Source organism: Artibeus jamaicensis, unplaced genomic scaffold, assembly GCF_021234435.1.
Source record: "Artibeus jamaicensis isolate MK-2021 breed Jamaican fruit bat unplaced genomic scaffold, CSHL_Jam_final scaffold_847, whole genome shotgun sequence".
Taxonomy (NCBI): Eukaryota; Metazoa; Chordata; class Mammalia; order Chiroptera; family Phyllostomidae; genus Artibeus; species Artibeus jamaicensis.
In genome coordinates, this window is record NW_026522057.1 from 26,451,059 (window position 1) to 26,467,747 (window position 16,689).

General features: G+C 53.8%; 1 protein-coding gene across 4 annotated transcripts in view; it reads left to right on the forward strand.

Annotated features, from left to right (window-relative positions):
- The window catches only part of CLSTN1 (calsyntenin 1), a 58,126-nt gene that overhangs the window by 32,451 nt on the left and 8,986 nt on the right, over positions 1-16,689 (forward strand). For 2 of the 4 annotated variants that reach the window (XM_037165660.2, XM_037165662.2), the window contains exons 3-10: positions 3,359-3,388; positions 4,555-4,753; positions 6,068-6,276; positions 7,375-7,524; positions 7,616-7,801; positions 10,268-10,516; positions 10,842-10,963; positions 14,883-15,045. In XM_037165660.2, the coding sequence (XP_037021555.2) occupies positions 3,359-3,388; positions 4,555-4,753; positions 6,068-6,276; positions 7,375-7,524; positions 7,616-7,801; positions 10,268-10,516; positions 10,842-10,963; positions 14,883-15,045 (1,308 nt within the window). The remainder of the gene's footprint in view (positions 1-3,358; positions 3,389-4,554; positions 4,754-6,067; positions 6,277-7,374; positions 7,525-7,615; positions 7,802-10,267; positions 10,517-10,841; positions 10,964-14,882; positions 15,046-16,689) is intronic. The other 2 variants (XM_037165661.2, XM_037165663.2) reach the window with 1 other exon arrangement.

The following is a 16,689-nucleotide window of genomic DNA, read 5'->3' on the forward strand; positions in this document are numbered from 1 at the left end:
ATCTGGTTGGGTACCAAGCCCTGCTCCTCCCCCTGAAGGTCCCCACCTCGTCCCTGAGGAGCTGCCTTGGTGCAGCTTCCTCGGGTTTCGCCCCTCGCCTCCTGCTTTCACGTCGGGGTCCTGGGTGGGGTGACGAGATGGGCCCTTGACAGGGGTGCACTTGGCCGGTTTGCAGCTGACGGCACAGTGGCTGCTAAGGGCCCAGCCTGCCTGGCGATGGAACCAGTGCCCGTGGACTTGAGGCCCCGAATCTGTGGTGCAGCCCGTGCGTGGAGCCAGCCTCGGTGTGGCCAGGAACGTGTGGGAAACACCAGTGTGCTCCTGCTGTTCTCATAAACGGGCCCAGGCTTGCAGAAGGCCATCTGGAAATACATATGATGAGCGTCCAGATAATTTATATTCTTCTTCTAAATCCTCATTCGGATGTTTTAGAAGAGGGGGTGGGGGAGAGAGAGAGAAAGAGAGAAGCATCGATGTGGAGGAGAAGCCTGTGGGTTGCCTCCCATGTGTGCCCCAGCTGGGAATGGAACCCACGGCCTCGTGACGTGCAGGACGACGCTCCAGCCAACCGAGCCACTCGGCCAGGGCCAAAAAGTTTATATTCTCATATTCGATGGTACCTTTGAGGCACCATTCCTTCAAAACTTGTAGCACAGATGCAGGTTCCAAACTACGGGACAAATCCCCCTCCTCCCTCCACACCCTCCTCTCCAAGGCTCTGCCAGGTCGGCCGAAGGCAGCTTCGCCCTCGCAGTTTTTCACTCACGGCCCCACAGCCTGGGTCTGACGATCCACATGTAGCCCAGATCTGATCTCATCTGCCCCAGTGCCCGGTTCTGGCCTGCAGCATCTTGCGCTGGGCTCCCCCCAGTGGCCGCCTTTGCCTTCCGGAGGCTGATTCTCAGCACGGCAGCCAGATGGGGTCTTTTGGGGTGTAAGACAAGTGTGCACTTTTCTGCTCAAAACTCCCCAGTTGTTTCCTGCTCAGCTGGAGGACAGGCTGCAATTCTCGTAGCAGCCAGTGCAGGTTCAGGTTAGGTCTCTGACCTCATCTCCGGCCCTCCCCCTTGCTGGGCTGGGCCCCCTCGTTCTGAGCCAGGCCCGGCCCGGCCGCCTCCAGGCCTTTGCACTCCCTGTCCCCTCTCTCCGAAATTCTACGCCGGTGACCGTGTTTCCTTAGTTTTTCCTGGTTTCTACTCAGGTGTCATCTCTTCCATGAGCCCTTCCTGGAACACCCGAAGTGCAAAAGCAAAGCGTGCCGCCGCCTCCCCACGTTCCACGCCTTCCCTTTCTCCTCCCAGGGTTAGACCTCAAAGGAGAGACGTGGGGAGTCGAGTCTCTCAGCAAAGGGTTCCCTCCTCAAAGAAACACCTCAAGGCCACTGCCTGAGTGACGAGTGTCATTAGCCCCTTACTTGGCAATGGCGGCACCACCACGGTGCACAGTGGCCCTTGTCAGGAAAGCCCTCGCCACCTCACCAGCTTGCTGTCTCGGGTCACACGACTGCCTCGCCGTTCCCTTCTCAGAGCAGTCAACTCCGAGTTGACACTGAGCGGTTTTCCCTGAATCAAAGATGGGTGACTTATTTTAAAATGTGTTATATACCCCAGGTGTGTAAGCATAACACAGCGAATCGGCACGTTCTGGGGGCCTGTTGGACGAGTTTGCACCCAGCTGTTCCCTCGTAGGTGTGTCCCCAGGGCTGTGCTCAGCAGACTTCTCCAGGGGGGTGGACAGTAGGGGTTCTGGGCTCTGCGGCCCCCACAGTCTCTTTAGCAGCGAGAGACGCCCCTTTGCCACTGTCGTGGGAAAGCAGCCTCTACAGCACATAATCCAGCAGCATCTGGGTTCCAATGAAACTTTGCTCACAGACACTGAAATTTGTATTTCATGTAATTTTTCTGTGCCACCATGTAATGGTTAAAAGACAAAAGTAATTGTTAGCATGCAGGTTGTTCAGAAATGTGACATGGGTGGAGTTGGCCTGCGGCCCCGGGCAGCTGGCCCGTCCAGGGCGGCGCCGTCCATCCGCCCGCCCGTGGTCCCGGTGGGGAGGTCCGGTGTCTGCATTCTCCCCCCGGGAGTTCCTGGGTACCTGTGGCCGCTAAAGGCGGCCAGGGCGATGGAGGAAGTGGATTTTTAGTATTTAATGTTAACATGAGTTTTAATTAATTAGACACAGCCCCATGTGGCTGGTGGCTTCGGTGGTGGCCGGCACAGATTCAGAGAGACTCTGCAGGTGCAGCAGGACCGTGGGCAGAGTGACCCGTCATGGCTCATTCACAGATAGCAGAGACTGGCACTGCGGTGTCATCACACGGGGGCAGGGTGGCCGCGACCACAGCAGGGTCTGCGTGGAGCTGGGCAGTGTCCAGAGCACTTCCCCAGGGCCGACTCCTCGGGTTCATTCCCACTCAGGTTGCAGAGAAGTGACTGCGCCGTCACTGGCTCGGACCCAGGATCGCGACTGGCCTTAGACACATAGGTTGGGCGAGAAGGCAGGACGCAAAAGTTTTATACCATGTGATTGTGTTTTCCAAGCAACACTATTCAGGATGTACAAATATGTGGTAAAGCTATTTTTTGAAAAAAGCTAGGGGATTCAGGCCGTGATGCCTCTGGTGGGGAGAAGGTGCCCCAGGGCGGCCACACTGAGTGGGGGCAGCCAGGCTCCCAACCGCTGCGCAGCCCCGCCCCTCGGGAGTGGTCCCGGGCCAGGTGAGCGGGGCCAGGTGGGCGCGGCAGGGTGGTGTTTCCACGCAGTTAACGTCGTGGCCGCCGTGGCGTTGCCGCCGTGGTGTTGAGTCTGGTTTCAGTTCCCCCTTACACAGATGTTCTGTTCAAAGAACTGTTTCTGCATGTGGCCTGGGTCGTGTTAGAGCCAAGATTAGATTAGAAAACACTATTATTTATTCAGCTCAAGAACAAAGGATTAAAATAAAACCCATTGCTCCAACTGTTTGTTTCATTAATCTGATGATGAACTGAATGTTACCAGCCTCTAACCACGAGAACTGATACTGAAAAGGAAAACCCGAAAACTGTGAAGAACAATGGGTGCGCGTCCAGATTATTATCATTAAAGTGTTCGTTTAACGCCCTAACACACCTGAGGGGTCACCAAACCATAGCAGCGTCTCGAGGGCAGGTCGGTGTGGTTTCGGAAGTCGCGGGGCAGGCGGCGGTAAGTAGGGGGGTTGGCAGCCGGAGGTCCAGGTGTGCAGCCGCGGCTCCGGAGCCAGTTACTGGATTGTGCCCAGCTTTTCCGTGTGATGCGTGCACCTGTGACTTTCCTCCTATTGTTCTGTCTGCGTTCTGTCCTGCATCACTGACATGGGTTTGTCTTTTCTCCTTTTAGAGAGTTTTGAGGTGACAGTCACCGCAGAAGGTGATAAGGGGTTCTTTCTATCCCTCTTATGAATATTAACCCACTAACTTTGTCTGTAAAATTGGGAATCAGCCCTTAAACAGAAGCTGTCATGCTCTTTTGACCCCTTTTATTCTCCTCCTTTGTTTCTATTTTTAAATACATTGATAGAAATTGTACGTAACCAAACCCTTGGCTAGAAATATCTGGAAATCAGACATCCATTTGAACTATATGGATAAGATTGTACATTTTTTCTTAATTGAACTTAAGAGATTCATTCAGTAACCATTTTCTCAGTTGTAAATAAATTTGGAAGAGTTCTATAGTATTTTTATGTGGAATACATTTGGTGAAGTTTTCTACGCACATCAGAATGTTTTTACAGTTGTTCTCCCACGGGCAAGAACGGAAACTCAGATTTTAACTCCTCACGGAGCTGGTAAGCCGGCGCAGAGGCACGCAGTTCCCAGTCAGGCTCCCTTCCCAGGTCTGGCAGGATCAAGTCCGAGGCGAGGGCAGTCCAGCAGGTCCCTCCCCGTACGGGACACCGCCTCTTACTGGTAGACACTAGCTGTTGAAATGGATGCCTGAGAAGTTGGTATTTCTACCTCTCGTTCAGTAGTTTGCTTTGATTCCCTAATTTTAGCCAGGCTCATTGCACAGGAAGACTTGTTCCTCCTGATTTTTTTTTGACAGACTTTCTATAATTTTGGTGCTGAACCTATATCTCACGCTGCTTCTTCTCTTGACACCTAACTGTGCATTTTGTAGCCTCTCCTCTGGTCCAAACCAGAACAGCCGCCCAGCTCTTCGCAGTGGCCGGGCAGCCTCTCGGTGTGGCCAGGCCCGGGCCGCGTGCTAACGAGCTCACCTTGACCCTGGGGCTGTCCCAAGTTCTCCTGTGAAATGCCTGTCTGTACTTCCTCTTTCTCTCTCGTGCTCCTGCATGAATGGATGCAAAGTTAAACCAGTCGCTTGGAAAGCCAAAACATGCTTCTTTTTACTAAAGCCCCAGAACTGACCCTGTTACAAAGCCCAGCGCCCCCGCATTGTCCACAGACCCTCTGAACCCCTGGCTGCCGAATTGTTGTCCTTGATTTTCTTTGGGGGACGGAGGGTGGGAACCAACTCCGCACACAGGGCCTGTGGCAGCCGCTCTAACCTGCTCTGCTCCGACCCCCCAGGTGAGATTTGCGGGTTTAAAATCCATGGGCAGAACGTCCCCTTCGACGCGGTGGTGGTGGACAAGTCCACGGGCGAGGGACTGCTTCGCTCCAAGGAGCAGCTGGACTGCGAGCTGCAGAAAGACTACACGTTCGCCATCCAGGCCTACGACTGCGGGAGGGGGCCCGGCAGCGGCGCCAGCGTGAAGAAGTCCCACAAGTAAGCAAGCCGGCCGGGCGGAGGGCGAGTGTGAAGACGGTCACAGCGACCTTGAGGCACCGTCCCCAGGGCCTCACGTGCTCTTGAAATAGAAGATAGTTCTGCCCAGCCCGTCGTTCTGCCCAGGAAGCAGTTGGGTCGGAGACCCTCGTCTCCGGCTACCAGCCAGGCCCGGGCACATAGCAGTTGCTGAGTTACTGAATACAAGTAATTTTATCCCACCAGATGCGCCAGTCAAGGAACCCAGGCCCCACCGTGAGAATACGGGAAGCCTGCTTTGTCCCTAGAAAGATATTTTCTAGTTACATTTATCTTTCGTCTGTAAGTTCTGGGGGCTTGAAATTTGCTGGAGCTGGTGGAGGAAAGCTGAGGGCGGTGCCCTGCCCAGATGCTCAGGTCTGGCCGCCAGGGAGGACCGCTGGCGAAATGGGGGCTCTGGGCAAGGCAGGGTCGGGAACGCCCGTCTGCCCCTGCCCTGCCCTCCGGCATCAGGCAGATTTAACCTTGTCAAGTCTCAGTTTCTGCGGGGACTTGGGAAAGGGGCCTGTGGGTGAGGCGATGTCACGTTGCCATTGTGAGGGTCTGGGTGGCCGGCGGCGCTGGGCAGAGGGTCTCGGTGCGCGTCGGGGTGCCGAGTGCCGGTGAAGCACTGTACCTTCTACACACCGCTGTCCTCGCCAAAGGTCCGCCTTCAGTCAGGGACCTAGTCCGATGGGACCTTGTCCCATGCACACCACGGCCTGACCAGCAGCCCCTAAGGCCAGCGGTTTTCTGTCTCGGGAGCCTAGCCCGACAATGCCTTTGTTTTCTCTCCCCCGAGCTGGGGAGGTGGAACCTGGGCAGGGCAGCGCTGAGGTCCCGAGTTGTTGGATCGACACTGGCCGTGTCCCAGCCATGGGTCCCTGGCGGTCTCTGCCCCTGGAGGCTACATAGGACTGGTTTCCTGTCCCCCTTCTCTCTCTCACCCCTTCTTCCTTTGGCTGTAGTTGCTTCCCAAGTCTGCAGCAAAGTCTTTCCAGCCTCGAGACCAGGCAGCTCTCAGGTGTTCGGTGTCGCTTGTCTTCCTGCTGTGCGGCAGGCACGTCCCACGTTGTCAGAGGAAATCCCGAGATTCTCTGACTTCATGTGGCTGCGCTCCTACGTGCTGCCTTATTCCTCTTTTAACGTCTGTTGTCTCCGCGCTCAGTTAAAAACAGCAAATTGAGCTGTTTAATTTTACCTTTATCATAAAAACTTAATGAAAGATACCAGGAAAACGGCAGATTTGGGGGCGATAAGAACAAACCCAGCCCACGGCCCCTTGTCGTCCCCCAGAGCCACCGTCCACATCCAGGTGAACGACGTGAACGAGTACGCGCCTGTGTTCAAGGAGAAGTCCTACCAGGCGACGGCCGTGGAGGGCAGGCGGCACGAGAGCATCCTGAGGGTGGAGGCCGTGGACGCGGACTGCTCGCCGCAGTTCAGCCAGATCTGCAGCTACGAGATCGTCACTCCGAACGTGCCGTTCACCGTGGACAAGGACGGTGAGGGCAGGGCCGAGGGCCCCGGACCTGGGGCGGTCCAGGCAGGCCGTCCCGCAGATGGGTGACGCGGGCCAGCTGGGCGGCTCCAACAACAGACGCTTACAGCTCACAGTTCTGGGCCCGGGAAGGCCGAGATCGGGACGCCGGCCCCTTCAGGGTCCCTCAAGGGCCTGCCTCCTGGCTGTGTCCTCACACGGCGGGGAGACAGGGCACTTTGGTCACCAGCTCTCCTAATGAGGACACTAGTTCCAGTGCGGGGCCTTCCCCTCACGGCTTCACCTCACCGAAGTTCCCCTGGGGCCTTGCCACCTCAGACCGTCACGCTGAGGGTGAGGGCCCAGGAGCACTCCAACCAGAGCGGGGCCTGGTGGGGTGTGTCTGTTTCACGGTCAAGTTGTTCCTCTGCCCCTGGAGGCCTGTGTGTTCTGGTGGGACGGTCCATCTCCCTTTCCCATCAAACTACTAAGAATCCCCGCCTCGCCCCCGTCAGGGTGCGTCCAGAGAGGGCAGACCTTTCCTTGGCCCCGCTCTCTGGTCTCCGTTAGACTTGGGTCCTCTGCCTGTTCTTGAAGGTGAAGGTTCATGCCAGTCCCCTGCCCTCCTCAGTAATGGGACAGCATCTAGAGTGTGACCCCACCAGGGTGCGGTTTCACGGTGGTACAGTGTCTCCATCGTTAACTCACAGTCCAGGATCTTTGCTGAAATCGTGTTCATGGTTGAAAGCAGGCTTCTCTTCTAGTAGATGGGGGTAGGAAATCTCTAATAAAGTGAATCTTCTAGCAGGAAGTGTTTAATATAGCTTGATCTTGTATTTACCACTTGAAGAACTTGAATTATTTTGTCTTTTTCATTCTCTTAATACGTACACCTTAAAGTAAATATAGAAACCAAAACCACCTGCAAGAATAAGTGGAGCCAGGCCATGGGGGCCCTCGGAGGCGGGGCCGGTGTTGCGCGTGGGAAGGGCAGCTTGCTGCCACCCCAGGTGCAGGCGGGTTCCCCGGCCAGCGCGCACTTCGTGTTTTGGCAGAGGACAGCGGCGGTGCGGGCCAGCACGGGCCTGGGTTCTCACTGTCGTTCCCCCCCCTCCCCGGGAAGGTTATATAAAGAACACGGAGAAGCTGAAGTACGGGAAGGAGCACGAGTACAAGCTGACGGTCACGGCCTATGACTGTGGGAAGAAGAGGGCAGCCGAGGACGTGCTGGTGAAGATCAGCACCAGGCCCACCTGCACCCCCGGCTGGCAAGGTGAGCTCCGTCCTTGGCTCGGTGCTCGCCCTGCTCTCCAAACCCGCGCGGCCCGGCGACCTAACGCGTGCGTTTCCTCCGGGCCCTGCAGGATGGAGCGACCGGGTGGAGTACGAGCCGGGCGCGGGCGCGCTGGCCCTCTTCCCCAGCCTGCACCTGGAGACGTGCGGCGAGTCGGTGGTCTCCGTGCAGGCGACAGTGGAGCTGGAGACCGGCCACATAGGGAAGGGCTGTGACCGCGACACCTACTCGGAGAAGTCCCTGCACCGGCTCTGTGGTAAGGAGGCCCGCAGTCCTCAGAGCGGGCGGCGGGAGCCCTTGCAGGTGGAAGTGCGTGCGTGTGCTGGCGTGTGATCATCAACCAGGACGGACTCCAGCCTTCCCATGTGGCCGCTGCCGCCACACTGGCGAAGTTTCACACTGGGTGGGTTTCAGGGGGCATGCGGCCCAATGAAAGTCTTCAAAACGTTGTGTGTATGTGCATTTTTAAGAACTACGCATGTGGCCCTGGCTGGTGTGGCTCAGTAGGTTGAGTGCCGGCCTGTGAACTGAAAGGTTGCAGGTTCGATTCCTAGTCAGGGCAGGTGCCCGGGTTGCGGTTAAGGTCCCCAGTTAGGGGCATGTGAGAAGCAGCCAATCAATGTTTCTTTCTCACACATTGATGTTTCTCTGCTTCTCTTCCTTCCTCCCTTCCTTTCTCTCTAAAAGAGTAAAATAAATAAAATCTTTAAAAAAAAAAGAACCACTGATTTGAAGATAGTATTTCTCTGAGATACACTGAGAATCATCAAAATAGAAATTATCTACATGGAGGGAGTTTTAAATGAAACTAGATGTCTGTTTAAGGGCTGAAGGGAAAACTGCGGGTAATGCGGTAGCTTTTGGCAAATGGGAAGAAGGAGATAAAAACCGAAGACCCTGCCACCTGGCGTGCAGTTTCTGTAGACTGCAGACCACAGGCTTCGTGTGGGGGGCCACAGGCTCCCCATGTCCAGCATCAGCTGGGGAACGTCTTCTGTTTTATCTCCGTGTGACGTGTGGATGCCTCTCTTGGAAACGCTGTTCCTTGGCTGGCGATAAGGTGCCAGCGACTTCAACGGCCTCCTCCTAACCAGGAGGGCCTCTGTGTCGGGGGCTCCGCAGCGTCAGCTCTGCAGGGACCGTTGCCCGAAGCTGGCCTGCCTTCCCGCTGGCCTCCAGGGCACTTAGGGCTTGGCAGCCGGCATTCATCTGTAGCTGGAAGTCGTTGTGAAGAAGGGGAAAAGCACGTTCTCTGCCAGCTCATCCCAGCGATGAGCACGAGCAGGTGTCCCCTGACACCCGGTCTCCCGGACGCAGTCCAGATCTGCGTGAGTTCGAACCTGGCAGGTATGAGTAAGAGGTCTGGCGTGTTTGCCACTTTAAACTGTGTGTGTAGGTGTGGTGTAGAAAACTTACTTTCTCGTAACGCCATTTTTATGGTATTAAATGAACGTTTTCTGGGCGGAGCAGGGTAAGGGCAGGAAGAACACCACATCCTAGCGCCCACTGTGACGGTCCTTCCTCCTGGGTCGTCTCATGGAATCTTCCCGCCAGGCCTGCAGGCCGTGTCGGCCTGTTTTTACCGAGGGGCCAGTGGAGACGGGGGAGGCTAAGCCGCTCGCCCAAGGCCGCCCTTGGAGGAGCAGCAGAGCCGGGATCCGGGCCAAGGTCGGGTGTCACTTGAGAGACCAGGTTGTTCCAGCTAAATCACACCGCTCCTGGGAATCGAGATGTCAGGCACCAGCAACTAGGAGAGCTCACAGAGTTTTCTGCAGACAAAAAAGATTTTTTTATCCTCACCCAAGGACACACTTATTGACTCTAGAGAGAGGGGAAGGGAGGGAGAGAAACATCATTCCGTTGCCTCTCGTATGTGCCCCAACTGGGGAACAACCCGCAACCCAGGCACGAGCCCGGACTGGGAATCAAGGCTGTGACCTTTCAGTTTACAGGACGATGCCCAACCAACTGAGCCACGCCAGCCACGGGTGACAAGGTTCTTTAAAAATTGCGTTTTACATTATATAAAAGAGTTGTAAATTTTTTGTGCTTTTTTAAAAAAAGATTTTATTTATTTATCTTTAGAGGAGAAGGGAAGGAGAGAGGGAGAGAAACATCAATGTATGGTTGCCTCTCCTGTGTCCCCTACTAGGGAACCTGGCCTGCAACCCAGGCATGTGCCCTGACTGAGCTACACCAGCCAGGGGCTGTGCTTTTCTTTTTGGCATAGTAATTGCATTTCTGGGAATTTGTCTGTGGGAATAATCATGCAGACATGCAGAGGTGCTCCTCGAGGCCAGGGCGGCCTCAGCCCCCAGAGGGCAGCTCAGTGAGCGAGGGTGCGTGGATGTGGCGAGGTGCGAGGCAGGCGTGTTCGGCTGTGCTGTGGAAGAGTGTGCGTGGGGCGTGTGTGTGCATGTGCCCAGGGCTCCACTTCTGTAATGTGCGTGTATTCGTAAAGAACTGGAAGTGCTTGCACATAGGTGGTAATCTCAGATTACAAGTAACACTTCTTTTTCACTTTCTAGCATTTAAAAAAAACTCATGCTTATTATTTAGGAATTTTCCTGGTAAAAAAAAACCTTCTTTTGTGAAAAGTAGAATAAATCTAGCAAACCGTGAGCCCGATGACAAGGACCGTGTGCGGGCGTGATTGTGCAAGGCTGCCGTGCCCTGCATGCTCTTCGCACACCGCCTACCGAGTGTCACCGTGCTGTTTCAGGTGCCGCGGCCGGCACTGCCGAGCTTCTCCCGTCCCCCAGCGGCCCCCTGAACTGGACCGTCGGCCTGCCCACCGACAACGGCCACGACAGCGATCAGGTCTTCGAGTTCAATGGCACACAGGCCGTCAGGGTCCCCGACGGCGTCGTTTCCGTCAACCCGAAAGAGCCGTTCACGGTCTCTGTGTGGATGAGGCACGGGCCCTCTGGCAGGAGGAAGGAGACGATTCTGTGCAGCTCGGACAGGACAGGTTGGTGTTGCTCGGAGGGGTGGGTGCTTCTGCAGCCCCTGCCGTGGCCGACGGAGGGGGCACCTCCTTCCCCCAAAGGCTCCCAGGGGCTCCCAGTGCATTGTTCTGTGCTTTGCACCAGGGCACCCTGTCCTCGACCTATTGTCCCGATCTTTGGGCTTTTGATAGTAAAAAACCCAAGCATATTTGTTTCAACCTCTGCCTTGGCCCAACCAGAGAGTTCGTTAATGCTGATAAAGCCATGTCTTCAAAATCCATTAACGGAATACTTTTAGTTCTTTAAGGTCTTAAGTTGGCAATTTGCTAGTTGCATTTCTCTCTGCAGATATGAACCGGCACCATTATTCCCTGTTTGTCCACGGCTGCCGACTCGTTTTCCTCCTCCGTCAGGACCCTTCGGGAGAGAAGAAGTACACGCCTGCAGAATTCCACTGGAAGTTGGCTCAGGTGAGTGAGGGGGGGACTCCCTGACTCAGCTCTTTTCAGAGAGACGAGTGACATGGGGTGACCTTGCACAGGCCTTGTGGCTTCTGGGCAGCATATTATTTTTTTTTAATTTTTAAAAATTGTTGACACTATTACAGATGCCCCCACCTCCCCCCTGTTTTCTCCCCTCCACCACCCCTGCGCCGGGCAGAATATACTTGTGATTTTATGATTTCTGTGTCTGTGGGTCTTAGGATAGCAAACTAAATCCATTGAACTCCTTCCCACTGAAAGCCTAAGGGTTTTTTATGTATATGTCTTTTATACATAAAGTACTCACATAAAGAAGTTATATATGTAAATTCAGAAGACTGTGTCGTAACTTCCTGAAAAAGCAGCCCTTGCTTAGAGACTGGGATTGAGACCCTTGCCTTTATTGACCTGTTAGTCAGGGCTTCCCCAGACGGTGCCCAGGAGCCCCGGGGGCCTCGGCCAACGCAGGGGCAGCACCGAGGGGAGGCTGACGGTTTCCAGGAACCGGCGATCTGGACCGCTTCCGGATGGTGAGGGCACCACGAGCTCGTGGGAGTTTGCAGTTTTAATACCGCACGTGTGACGCGCCTTTTGACAAAGTCATGTCTTTGCAAAGCTGCCTTCCCAGCAGCTGCTGTGAGGTATCACACGAACAAAATGGACTTGTTGCAGGAAGCCAGGGGGTGCGGAAGACGGAGAGAACCTTTTCATTAAAATCACAGCAGATCGTTTCTTGTCTTGGTTTGGGGTGGGGACAAGAAGGAGACCTTTGTCCTTAGCTTAGTTTTTTTGCCTCGTGGAGTAAGTGGGCAAGAGCGAACCTGTGCCTGCAGTTGACGTCTGGAACGGTGACATCTGGAATGGTCCCAAGGTGGATGAGTAAGAGTGTGAATGAGAAATGGGAGAAGCCCGGGGTCGTGGAGAGTGGGAGGGACCCATCCGGTCGGCCGCGTTCATCTCTCACGGAGGAAATTTCTGTTTACATGGGCCGTTTCTTTCTTAGAGACTTTCGTCTTAAAGTTTTCCAAGACGCTAAAGAAAGGTATGGCCCAGAAGAAAATTGTTTTGCCCCGCAGGTAAACACTGTAGGTACAGTTTCTTGGCAGCAACCATAGTCTGCACTTGGGTATTTAGTGTCTTCTGGTCCCATTTTTTAGAGCTTCATTGTGGGAAATGCCGGGCGCATGCAGACGGGGATGAATGAGTGTGAGGGGTGGCGTGCACACCCGTCGCCGCCCATGGCGGCTGTCAGCTCTCGGCCAGGCCTGTCCCACTGTCCCCCGCCCTCTGCTGGCAGCTGTCCTCACCCCCCAGACAGCTGCTTAGTGGATTCTGAGCAAACCCCAGCACGGCATTGGACTCCATGTAGAGATAGCGAACTGTGTGTCTCTGAATGACAAGCGTAATCACAGTACTTTTTCACACCTTAAAAGTCTAAACAATTCTTTCATATAAATATGATTTCACTGTTTGTGTAATCTAAAAATATATAAACAAACAGAATAAACTCATAAAGAGAACATTTTGATGGTTGCCAGATGGGAGGGGGAATGGATGAAAAAGGGGAAGGAACGAGGAAGTGCAAGTCGTCACTGGTAGAAAGAGTCTCGGGGTGTGAAGTACAGCAGAGAGGATGGCGGTCGAAGGTGTCGAAATGACCACGTGGTGCGAGGTCGGGGCTGGACTTACTGGGGTGACCGCTTCCCAAGTTAATGTTGTGTGTTGATGTTCAGTCACTGCCGTACCCCTGAAACTGGCACAGTAGGGAATGCCAGCTGTCATTGAAAAATTAAAAATCATTAAAAAAAATTAACAGTCCACCCTGGCTAGTGTGGCTCAGTGGACTGAGCGCCGGCCTGCGAACTGAAAGGTGGGTGGTTCGATTCCCAGTCAGGGCACATGCCTGGGTTGCTGGCCAGGTCCCCAGTTGGGGGTGTGCAAGAGAAAACCTATCGATGTTTCTGTTCCTCTCTGTCTCCCCTCTCCCTCTCTCTAAAAATAAATAAATAAATAAAAACTAAAAAAATAACAGCTCCTTAATCATTGGATATCCAGTGGTCAAATTTCAGACCATCTTGTACGTGGTTTTGTGTTTACAATTTGTTGATTTGAATTGGTATCCAAATAAGGGCTCATACATTGTGCTTGGTTGATATGCCTTTGGAGTTTATTTTAATTTATAGGATTTTCTTTTCCCTCTTGGAATTTATTTGGTGACAGAATTGGGCTTTTGTCCCATAGTTTCCAGCGGTTTGGGTTTGGCGAAGCACATCCCTGCGGTGCCGCTTATCACGCCCTCTGCCCATGTGGCTGTACCATGATGGCGGGACCTGACAGCCAGTCGGACTCGGCTGCCGTGTCCTTGGCCTGTGACATCTGCGTGTGGTCGCTGCTCTTCCTGCAGTGTAAGCAGGCAGGTGCTCAGGGCCACCAGCTCCCTAGCACTTTGTGTCTCTGGTCCTGGGCTTGCAGAAGGCATGTTCCCCAGGACCGGGTCATAGGGACAAGAATTCCTGAGTTCTTCTTACATGTCATCTGAATAGTTTGTCCGTGGCTTTTACGCTAAAGGTCAGTTTAGCTGGGTATAAAATCTCTGGCTCACATTTAACATGTCAAAGAACAGAAAATCTTTCCGTTGTCTTCTGACAAAACGTTGCTGTGAAAATCTGGCCACAGTCTGATTTCCTTTCCCTTATAAACGCTTGGTCTTTTGTTTGGATTACCAGAGGTAGTCTTTCTTTTCTAAGTCAGTTTCATGCACGTGTCTTGGTTGTTTTGGGTCTGTTTTCCCATATATGTGGTATGCTCTTTTTGTACCTACTTGGAGACATTTTGGTCTTTCAAGAAAGCTGTTTTTACTGTTAAAGTTTCAGTTTTCTTTTCCATTGTGGCGGTTTGCTTCTCCCCTTTTATTGGTGCCCTTGACCTGCTTTCTCTGTCTGCCCCTTCCTGTTTGATTCATTTCTAGATGTTGTCAGCTCATTTCTGACCTGCACCAATTAAGAACTATGTTCATTTATATTTTGTGTCATTTTCTCACATCTTTTTTATACTTTTTTAACGATTTTATTTCTTTATTTTTGGAGAGAGGTGAAGGGAGGGAAAAGGGGAGAGAAACACAGATGTGTGAGAGAAACATTGATCAGTTGCCTCTTGCACGCCCCCAGCCGGGGCCTGCCCGGCAGCCCAGGCCTGTGCCCTGCCCAACCCAGCCACCCAGTCCGGGCTTCCTAACGCCTTAGAGCTCTGAGTACACCATCCTTTCATCTCGTTGGTGGGCATGCCTTTCAGGTATGCTTTCATTATCCGAATGGAAGGGGGCCTCGGAGCCTGCAGACCCCTGTCCTCACCGACAGCCAGGAGGTACACTGGAGACGCCCATTCACAACAGGAACTCAGAGCGCTGTCTGCATGCACGCCATGTTTATGTGGACCATCAACTTGGAATTGAGAAAGAAAATGCACGTAGTGCCGTGTGCCACCTTCTGAGAATGGAGGTGTTTGCAGTTCGATTCAGAAAAGGAAAGAAAGGCCCGCTGGCAGGCCGCAGCAGAGGACGCGTCCTTGCGCGGACGCAGGGCTTTCCTGGTGTCTCCGTCTCAGCAGCAGAGCCAGCAGCTCTGGCCGTGGCGGCCCTGTCCTGCCATGAGTGGGCAGTGTGCCCTCTGGCCTGAAATGCCCTAGGACGGCAGTGTCACCTCAGCCCTTTTGGGTGGGATGTGGTTGGCCGGGATGTATTTTGCTGTTAGATACCTTTTTTAAGTCTTTTCCTTTCTAGGGAGACACGTGTTCCTTATGGGCGACTTGCTCGCCATGTCCGGCTGTCCTGCTGTCATTGGTCGTTGGTCTCTGGGTGAGAGGGGAGGCAGACGATGGGGCTCTAACTCTCCCCTCCCACCTCCCGTAGGTCTGCGATGAGGACTGGCACCACTACGTCCTCAACGTGGAAATCCCGACAGTCACTCTCTACGTGGACGGGGTTTCCCACGAGCCCTTCTCTGTGACTGAGGATCACCCACTTCATCCGTCCAAGATCGACACTCAGCTCGTGGTCGGGGCTTGCTGGCAAGGTATCGGTCAGGGCACCGCTCCCCACACCCCCAGGCTCAGGGATTAAATGATGCCGTCTTCTCAGTGCCTCCCCCTCCTTTCCTTTACCTGGGTGGAGCCATTCTGGGGGCGTGGCCATTCCGGGGGCGTGGCTGGAGCCGTGGGCACCCCCTAATGTTGTGTTTGAGGACTGGCTTGCATCAGCACCTTTCCTGGGAACCGGGAGGGGGCGCTGCACAGGGGGAGAGTGCAGCCGAGGAACAGTTTACCAGTTAATCAGTTCGTTGAAGAGTTTGTGAAGACAGGCCCGGCACAGGGGCGTGACCGCGCTTCGGCCCTGGGGGCTACGCCAGAGGGTGTACCGCTTCACGGCCCAGCGCAGACATCTCCGGCAGGTTGGGAGGGGTCCGTGGGCCTGTCTGCTGAAAGACCAGGGGTGGCTGCCAGCATAGTGACAGCTGCCAGAGTGACAGTGACGTTCACGTGTGCTTTTTAAGTGCTGGTTCCCCTGCGCATTTATCTTATTAATTCTTATCTCGAGTCTGCCGGTGGAAGCTACTTCTGTCCCTGTTTTACAGCGGAGGACGCAAGGCTCCGAAAAGCCGCGAGCCTTGTTCCTGGCTGGGCCACAGCGGCCAGAGGGCCCAGGGCCTGAACCCTGACCCCCCAGAGCAGGGCTTTTAGCCTCTCCGCTGCTGAGCTCTCCCCATTACTAATCTATAAAATAAAATGCATAGGGTTTCAAAGGTGACTGATTAAATTGAAGTATAGTTAGTGCAGTTTGAACAGACTACATGTGTGTAATGGTAACACCCATGCTGCTTTGGCAACGAATGAAAAGCAGGCACCCTGACAGATGGGGCTCAGCAGGTTGGGCATCGTCCTGCAAACCCAAAGGTCGCCAGTTCGATTCCTGGTCAGGGCACAGGCCCGAGTTGTGGGTTTGGTACCTGGTCGGGGCGCATGTGAGGGGTAACCGGACAGTGTTTCTCTCCCATCAATGTTCCTCTCCCTCTGTCTCTCCCTTCCCTTCTCTCTAAAAACATAAATAAAATCTTTAAAAGAAAAAGCAAAAGCAAAGAGCAGTCTTTAGCAGCCAGTCTACTACCTGCCATGACATCAGAGCAGCAAGGGACTCTGATGATTCTGGTGATATCTGCAACAGCGTGACATGAGAGGAAAATACCAGTGACCTCTTGGTGGCAAAGTCGCAGTTTCTGCTAATACCATTGTGGGCTGTGGCTGACCATTTACAATCAACAGAAAACTAAATTTCAGAAGTTAGTAAAAATAAGCATGTAATTTTTCCCATCCACGTTCAGGGATGCCTCAGTCCACTCTCAAGGTCCATGGGCCCCACATTCGCCCTTGCACTTGACCTGTGTTGGGTCACTCCGGGGTGCCACCACCACCACAGGGACCTGCTCAATGGATCTTTTATTTCCTCTCTACTGGGAACATTGCACCATAGATCTGACAAGAAATTTGTAAAAGAGCCTTAACTCCTAAGGCAGCTTTGCTGCTTTTAGGAGACTTTTAATTTCATAGTCTTCCTGTAGATCTTTTGAAATTTTATTTTTGATTTTTAGAGAGAAGGGAGGGAGAAAGAGACAGATAAATCAGTTAGTTGCCTCGAGTGTGCCCAACCGGGGGACTGAACCTGC